Below are 8,668 nucleotides of genomic sequence, written 5' to 3'. Positions count from 1 at the left end.
CGGAAGTTGCCAAATGGATGATTGCTGAAGACGATGCAGGAGGAGATGGAGAGTTAAATTCAATCGCAAAGCGACTCCACCCAGCTCTGTGTGGAGACAGGAAACCGGAATACCAAAGAAATGTTTTAAGAATGATGGTGAGCTAAGGTGTAGCACAAATTTGCCACTAACTGTATTAGGTTGAAGGAAGAAAAGAAAACGCAAAACTAACCTTACCACTGATACTGTGGAGAGTGAAATTGTGAAAATTAAACGCATAACTCTAGTGAAATTTCTTCTGTAAATAAGTTATTAATATAAATGTTTTTAACATTAATAAAACAGTCCAATAAAAAAAAATCAAAGAAGGGAAGAATATGTGCAGCATTGGTTTGTTTTCTGCGATAAATTTAGCTACAAAACATTCGAAAAAGAAGCTAAATATGTATTGTTCCAGGATAAGTACATCTTCTTAATAATATTTTCCGTATCGGAGTTTTAACCATTCCTGCCCACAAACAGGCAACCCTTCTCTTTAAGCCATAAATCCGAAACACGCATAAACGTTCCATAATGGGCGATTCTACTGGTCTCAAATGACAGATGTATTATCGTCTAATGATACAACCGGGAAACAGGGGCCACAGTTCAAAGCAGTTCCAACCCGCGGCAGTGATCCGATTACGATACGAAAATAATGGGATTATCGTTCTGCGGAACTGCACGCTAAGCCGTTTTATCCCTATGCCGTTTTTGCTTGTATGTGGTTTTTATGGACTTTTACTAACCTGACTGATGGGACAATCCTGACTGGAAATGAATGAAATAAAATGTTCCTATTACTTTTTTTAGCAGAATCAGGACAATAAAGAGTAGCAATTCAAAAGACGGTAAAACTTTCTCTTCCGAAACTTCCTTTTTCCAGCGTTCGTAAGTGTGCTTCTTCGGAAACTTTTCGGCAGCGCCTACTATTCCAATGCTGTCCAAACAATGGGCAGGGTGGTAAGTTGATGAAAAACTTTCCCTTCCTTCTGTGTTTGCTTCTTCAATATTTGTTTCTGTTTATTTATTTGTACGTTTGATTACAACAAATTCGTCGAGCCAGCCTGATGTCCTATTGCAAAAAAGCAGCAAGAGGGTGTCCGAGAGCAAATAAAAGGAAAATTAAATAAAAATCGGTACACTTGCATTTCCTTCGTTTTTCGAAATGTTCGATAAGGGCTGGACAGAGACTTTATCGATATAACATTGGGAAAGCTGTGTAGCAAGTGATGAATTGGTGTCGGTATGGCGTTGAAGTAGAAAGGTTTAGTATGCGCTTGAAGTATTTTACCAAGATTTTTCATGTACATTAATATTATTTTTAAAACTTTTTGGAAGACTATTATTTATTACACAACTCAAAACTTTGCTTCAAATAGTTTAAACCCTTGTGCCAACTTATTTACGGAGTATTGATTTGAATATTCATCCCAATTTGCTCTATGTTGTCTTAGCTCCGTGCTCCGCTCTATGTAATATCCTCCCGGGACCGCTTGAACGAATTCACCTAACAGCAGCCGATGGAGCGATTTACATGCGGCTAATTTAATTACCCACAATTTAGCCCCTTTTCAACCGAGCGTGCACTAAACTCTGTCTAAGAATTTCCACCGTTTGGCAACAATTCCAAAGCAAAATCCCTGTCGGCTCATCCTATTGTTGTCCCGAACCGGCGCTTAATCTGTACAATGCGGGCAATTGGGTTGGGCCTCTAGGGGGTGAACAATCACCCGCAACAATTCGCACCCCAACCCGGACGGACAGACGACAGCCGGGAGGGTTGCTTCCTTTGTAGCGCATTTATTACTGACGTCTAACGCCTACCAAATTTGTGCCACAGGAAACAATCAAACACCGTATCCGGTACAAAAAGGGGGAAGGCACTGAAACCGGAAGCCGAATGTTCCTTGTCCGGGGGTGTTCTAACACTGCGTGTGCCTTGCACAGAATCAATCGTACACGTCAGGAAGCAGCGCCCATTTCACCTGAGGCAGTACATGGATGCTTGCTGTGAGCGATGAAACTGATCACTTATTTGTCGACTGTTCTTGCGGGCCAGCAGCGTCGTAGCCTTGGAGGGTGGTATTTGTTTTGGGGTGAAATTTCTACAGCTGGACGATCGAAAGTTGTGTTCGTAGGAATTGATTTCTACTCATTTCACAGGACATTTGTTTACTTCGAAGAGATAGTTCAGATAAATAGATGATAAAGAAAATCGTGAGTACAAGCAAGTTTATTGCTCAAGAAGTGCAACAAACACCCTTGGGAAGCGAGCTAACGATGAGTCTGTTTAAGTGAGTGTAATAATTGTAATCATCTCATGTTTTGAGTGAGAAAAACGATTTAATTGCATCTACTTTTCGTACGGAGACCTTGTTTCGTGCCTTACGGTCGCGGGTAAAACGGATGCTGTCTTTTGATGTATCAGTTCTAATTAATATACTTCAGGTGCGTTAACGATTCGAAACGAATTACACAATTATTGTACCGAAGATAGATGGGTGAGAGATCATTTGTTGTTGTTATCATGTGCCAAAAAAAACAAAATCGTAAAGCACGTCTAGTTTTAATAATACAACATAACAAGCTCAAGAATTATATGTATTAAATAAAGTTGTAATATTCAATTAATACATGACTTTTTCAGAAAAATCAAGAATCATATGTTAAGAATATGTTAAATTGTAAAAAAATCCTTTGTGACAATAACAAATAACTCCATCAGAGTATTTTAACCCATTACATACCATCGTATGAAGTAACTTGCACAAATGTATTATTTTTTTAAAAAGTTGTATTTTTCAAACTAAAGTGTGCAGCTTGTTTGAATGACGATATGAAGGTGCTTGATCAGATGATACTTTAAAAATTCTTTTAGTGCCAGTACAACTTCGTAGGTCAATTTCGGTCGTTCATGTTTTGTTAAGTTGTGTACAAAGTACCGGTAAAGTCGAACCAAAAAATTAAGAAAATGTCCAAATGAAGATAATGTCTTAGTTTCCCATTGTGAGTCCTAAATGGATTACAAAATTTAATGTCATTAGGTTGAAGACTACGTATCTCTGGGATGTGATAAATCATGCGTGAGCTATTAACATTACGGATTGGATGCATCTTGCTGAGAGTTAAATGATTTGGATACATCTTTTCAATAAGATGTAAACTCCTACATTCATTGATTTCGTACATCGCCTAGTGTATCTAAAATGAGCATAAAATCGATTTTCAATATATTATACTTAACGACGATGCACGAAATCGTAAGACTGCATTTATATAGTTTTAACAGATGTTTAAATTTTCACCAATAATATTATTCTTTGAAAAAATGTCGCCTTAAAGTGGTTCACTTAACTTTCTTAACATTTTTGTGTTTGTATTGGTAAATCTTTGAGGCTATCAGTCAGAATTTAGGAATTTTCCTGTTTTGACTTTGCAACTACTAAAGTCGAACGAAACTGCATTAAAATGTGACTGTATTGGAAGGTAGGACGCGTAGAACTAATGTGACAAAATGATGTATTACTGTTTACGTCGAGATCCCAGTTTGAAATCCTAAAATAAAACGCAATTACAGTTCCTCAAACTTCCTAATTAAAGCGTAAACAGTAAAACTATCATTGCGAAACAACAGTACCCAGCAAAATTGTGCTTTATTTGTGCAAATTTAAACAATTCGTTAAAGTGAAGATGACACACTCACTCCATTGATCCGAATGTGTTGGACGCGTTTTACCTATTTGTCCACCTTTCGGCTTACATTTTGATTAGCAATGAAAAGTGTTTCAAAAGAGGGCTACAAGGCCCACACACGCGAGCAGAATGCAAACAAGCGAGCGAACACCAGCAAGGGATGCAGTGCCGTCTGGGAAGGTGTGTGTCAGTGCCAGCGTCGTCCATTCAGCACCATTACCTTCCGAGTTGATCCGTAAAGAGTGCTCGTTAAGCTGTCAAACGGTAGCGAGACTTTAAAGCGGTGTCACACGTATCTGTCCACTGTTCGCTACCACGAAGAGCAACGTTTTGGTAATCCGTCATTTTTTTCCTTGTTTTGTCTGGCTGGCCAGGTGGAGAATCGTCGTTGATCTCGTCTAAATTCATCATGTACCGTCCGGAAGCTGTTTCAACGACACCCCTTTCCCAAGCCGACGGATCGGTCGGCGACCTTCACTGTTCTAAGTATCGTCGCTGGTCGGAGGATGAAAAATTCGTCACACGAATTCTCTAACTAAAGAGGCACCGTGGCAGAATCCTGTGACTTCTAGACACATTGGGCCCACGATGTGTACGGGAAGTATGCAGGACAATTTGCATCTGAATAGGACACAATTATGCAACTCGGTACGTCGTGCAACTGCTTGCTGGTCGTGAGGTGCGGTCGTCAAAGGTGTATGACATCACTTTTAGACCAGACACTTTCGTTGTCATTTTGGGATTTCTGTCTAGGTGTTCTTTGAAGAACCCTTTCATGCTACAGGATGATCCGGAAAGTCTAACACTCCCGATGAGAAAGGAATAAAGAAGTTGAGCGCAAGAATAAGCGCACACTTACTCTTCCTGTACAAGGTTCCGTGAGAAGCTGCGTCTTTGTAATAATCTACAGTACTTGTATAGCAGACTACTTGTATACTGTAGAAATCTTTCTATTGCTAATTCTTCAATCAATTTGCTGACTGCTCGCTAAAAACCAGCACTTCAAAAGTGACAAAAGCGAACCCAGAAAGCAACCACTCGGAAGTATTTGCCTCTGTATGTTCCCCGCACTTGGAAACCTTGCGCTGGAACTCATAATAGAGCCAAGGGTGCCACGGAACTAAACACCCCGAACCAACAGGCAACATAAATCGCGCATAAATCGAAGGGGCGTGTTATGTTGCGGCCCTTGTTCGAGCGTTCTTCATCTTCAGGTTCGCCCTACTCCTCGACGAAGGTCGACAACGGAGGGGTTTTAGGGTTTTTGGGTTGCAGCGCGTGTCGAGTACATAGAGCGTCTAAGCATCGATAGAGAGTGTGCGCGATGCGAGTGCCTAGAACGCGACCGGGGATTTCTAGCAATGCGTGTGAGAGCAACAGAACAGCATTAAAACGATAAATAGAAGAGAAGAAAAGAGAGCCACTAAGCCGCATCTCCAACGTGCGTTCCTTTAGCAACGCAAAGTTGGACAGATGGATCGGGAGAGGTCTCACCGTCCGAAAGGCATCTACCGTACCGGAATAGGGTTGTTTCGGTTTCTAGCCTTTTTGATGCTGCCGGATGAAGGGACTTTGCGCTCAGTTCGAGATTGACCTGCGACGGTGGTTGACGCACCATGAGGTTCGGAACCTTTTGGCATCGGGTTTGGTTGAAGAGTTGCTTTGTGAATTAGAAGCCAGAATTAAAGTTGTGTGCAGCGGTGGTGTGAAAATTTAAGGTCCATTTTAGGCATGTGAATGAAGATTAGAGTTGGAATACAACGAGTGATTTTAATAGAAAAAAAGTGCATTTTAGAAGTGACTGTTTTTTTGAACTTAGATGAAGAATGATGTATTAGATGTGTTTGTGACCTTGCATCTTGTTTAATAGAAAGGAGTGTTTTATCATAGCGAGAATAAAATCACAGACAGTGTTGGTTGCGAACTTTTGTTCTGAAGGACTATCGGAAAGACGATTGTTTTATAGAAGAATATCTAACAAGTGCATATAGTGATTGATTGGGTTTTCTGAAATGAAGGTAAAAGAAACGTTCTGGTAATTGTTTATGAATCTCTTTAAATTATTTCCAAACGGCACTTATTTGTGTAACGATTACAACTCGTTCTCAGTCATTTGAACACGTTAGGGTAAGAATTCTAAAACAAAAGTAATAAACTATTTAACACTTTCTACTTGGATATGTGATTCAGCACAATTAACTGCTTTGCGTTAAGGTTATTTTGCGTTTTTTTTATACCACCAGCGAAACTTCTTCAAAATTAACAACGTTTGTTACTTAATTTAATAAAAGTTGAATTAGGTTTCTATCATAATAAATTACTTATTATTTCAAAAATTGCTGTTTAATACGAACATTCATCGTATGTTAATAGAAAAGGACCCATAGTGTATTTGTTGTTGACACAATATTAAACATTGTTAGAATGATCAGAATTAAAATACAGAACATAAGAGCTCACTGTGGCAACTTCCCTTTCCGTTACACCATCGTTCACAGACGGAGTTTAAAAGTTGTGGAAACTGTGCTGAACCGATCACCGATCGATACATCTTTGAGGTGAACGGCAGTGCCTGGCACGGGTCCTGTTTGCGTTGCAGCATTTGCTTTTGTCCATTGGAGCGTCAGGTCTCGTGCTATCTACGGGACGGTGACATGTACTGTAAAGCGGATTACATCAAGTAAGGCAGAACTATTTCGCTTATCACCGGGCCGCGATCGATATTAACAGGTGTTGTGGATCTCTTTTCTCTTTCTGCTGCACCATTCGAAGGAAGTTTAAGACGAGCTGTGCCAAGTGTTCGCGCTCCATATCGGCCACCGATTGGGTACGACGGGCCCGGGAGTATGTGTTTCATTTGGCGTGCTTTGCGTGTGATTCCTGTGGTCGGCAACTGTCAACTGGCGAACAGTTCGCCATCTGTGAGGAACGAGTCCTGTGCAAGACGCACTACATGGAGCTGATCGATGACGGTACGGCGTCGAGTGAGGATGGGTGCGATGCGGATGGGAATGGCAAAAACAAAACCAAGCGCATCCGTACCACGTTCACGGAGGAGCAGATACAGATCCTGCAGGCAAACTTCCAGGTGGACAGCAATCCGGATGGACAGGATCTGGAAAGAATCGCCCTCGCTACCGGGTTGAGCAAGCGAGTTACACAAGTTTGGTTCCAGAACTCACGCGCCCGTCAGAAGAAGCATGTACATGGTGAGTGTTGAAGATGTGGCTTGAGAGTGTTTTAGAGGATTATTAATTGCAATCCCTTATGTTTCTACGATTACTTCACTCTTAGTGCCACGAGCTCAGGATCTGTTCAGTGGCATGCGATCGGATCTTAACAACAACAACAGCTGTAGCAGCAGCAACAGCAATGATGGCCCTCCGGCACACCATCTCGGTGCGATTGGACCGGAAGATTGTGTCCTGGGGAAGACACCTATCTTCAACTCGCACGGTTTCATCAACCTCGTGGTGTGACGGGACCAGCAGCGGGCATACCATCGGTGGATGGATGTTTGCGATCAACAGTGCCATTGACCAACGGTTGCGGATCGAATCCGAGTTACGGAGCCGTATTTCGTTGGTTGTTTGTTCCATTACGTGCAGAGGAACTCATACGGAGATGCACGCTCAGTTTTGGCAAGCTAGACCAAGAGTTGGTAGAGTTCGTACCACCCCGCACTGTCTGGAGCATTCTTGTAATGGCTTATAATTACTACGGTAAGGGTAATCTCTTGGATGCTACGCTTGTGCTTTGGTTACATTCAACGAAGCTTGCGCAACTGTCGATGTTACTCAACGAGCTTTAGTATGTGTAACGTATAGAAGATGAACTTCCTGTACGATTTAAAATACAGAATTGCAGAACTAACGTCAGTTGTCCCGTTGTGTGTTTCGCTTTTATATATCCGAAGTTATGCTTAAAATTTTTACGAAATACGTTCCCGAGAATATAGTGGATGAATAAGTTTTAGTAGTTCTTGATCCACTGAGCTATAAGCGGCAGAGCATTGTTGTACAGCAGCATCAATTGTGATATTGGATCAGTAATTCACTACATATTATGCAAATGATTCATATTCGTACTTTTTATTATAATAATTATCGCTAAGCGCCAGTCATGCGAAACAAAATTGAAGTTTGTTGAATGTAAAATTTAAAACCTGCAGACCTACAGAGATTTAAATTTATTATTTCCTCTAGGGAAAATGTATAATAACAATAAAGTAATTCCTTTCAGTAAACACGTTGTTAAAGCAGTTAAGTTACTTTATAGTTAACAGAAAGTTATCTCGTTTCTGTTTACACCCAGCGAACATTAGATGAAACACTGTGGGCTCGTTTTTAATTGAAATGTCAAACGAAGGTGCATCGAGCTAGAAGAGTAATGTGGCTATAAAGCGTGGTACATCCTTCCTTTCGCTTTAAACCTTAACACCACGCATCATACAGAATGGGTTAAAAAAAAACAGTTCTTACAAAAAACCAACAAATACTAACCGCTCGAACCATAGTTCGGGAACCAGCGAGCGAGTTAAAACAAATACAGAAATTAATTTCATAATTTATGTTCGTACAGCTTCATTCAGGTGAATCCCACCGTGCCGTCTATGGGCCGATTATTCATCCAGACCGGGTGAAAACTGTAGTAAGACAAACAACACCACATCCTCTCTCCCACCCTGGGGGACTTAGTCGAGCGCAATAAGTAAAGGGAATCGGCGGTCAATTACTCCGCCTCGAAACCGTTGGCAAAGTGATCGAGGAAGTGAAAATAATTGAAAGCTTCTGGCTAGTAGCCAGAATGTGGCGAAGATTTGTTTAAAAAGTGCCTTCTATTTCCCATTTACCCTCTTCAACTCCCTCGTCGTTCAGGCCCTGTTGCAATCCCTTTTGAATCGTCGTTACTTATGCTGCAACGAAGGGGTTTCAATTTCGTACCTCGTTTCGAT

At 41.1% G+C, this 8,668-nt stretch overlaps 1 protein-coding gene across 1 annotated transcript; it reads left to right on the top strand.

The window, feature by feature from the left end:
• The first annotated feature begins 6,138 nt into the window (after positions 1–6,138).
• Positions 6,139–7,193, top strand: LOC128716399 (LIM/homeobox protein Awh-like). Its single transcript, XM_053811319.1, has 4 exons — positions 6,139–6,168; positions 6,213–6,394; positions 6,487–6,923; positions 7,009–7,193. Exons 1-4 carry the CDS (start codon positions 6,139–6,141, stop codon positions 7,191–7,193), a joined length of 834 nt encoding a protein of 277 aa, XP_053667294.1.
• Positions 7,194–8,668: the final 1,475 nt, after the last annotated feature.

This window comes from Anopheles marshallii, chromosome 3 (assembly GCF_943734725.1).
Source record: "Anopheles marshallii chromosome 3, idAnoMarsDA_429_01, whole genome shotgun sequence".
Classification (NCBI taxonomy): Eukaryota; Metazoa; Arthropoda; class Insecta; order Diptera; family Culicidae; genus Anopheles; species Anopheles marshallii.
Note: the sequence above shows the minus strand (reverse complement) of the source record. Positions and strands in the feature narration are given on the sequence as shown.

Bases quoted from the DNA above. Each gene is read 5' to 3' on its own strand.
- LOC128716399 (XM_053811319.1), top strand. From the start codon at position 6,139: ATGATCAGAATTAAAATACAGAACATAAGA. The intron at 6,169-6,212 runs GCTCACTGTGGC...CATCGTTCACAG, and splicing joins TTAAAATACAGAACATAAGA to ACGGAGTTTAAAAGTTGTGG. The intron at 6,924-7,008 runs GTGAGTGTTGAA...CTTCACTCTTAG, and splicing joins TCAGAAGAAGCATGTACATG to TGCCACGAGCTCAGGATCTG.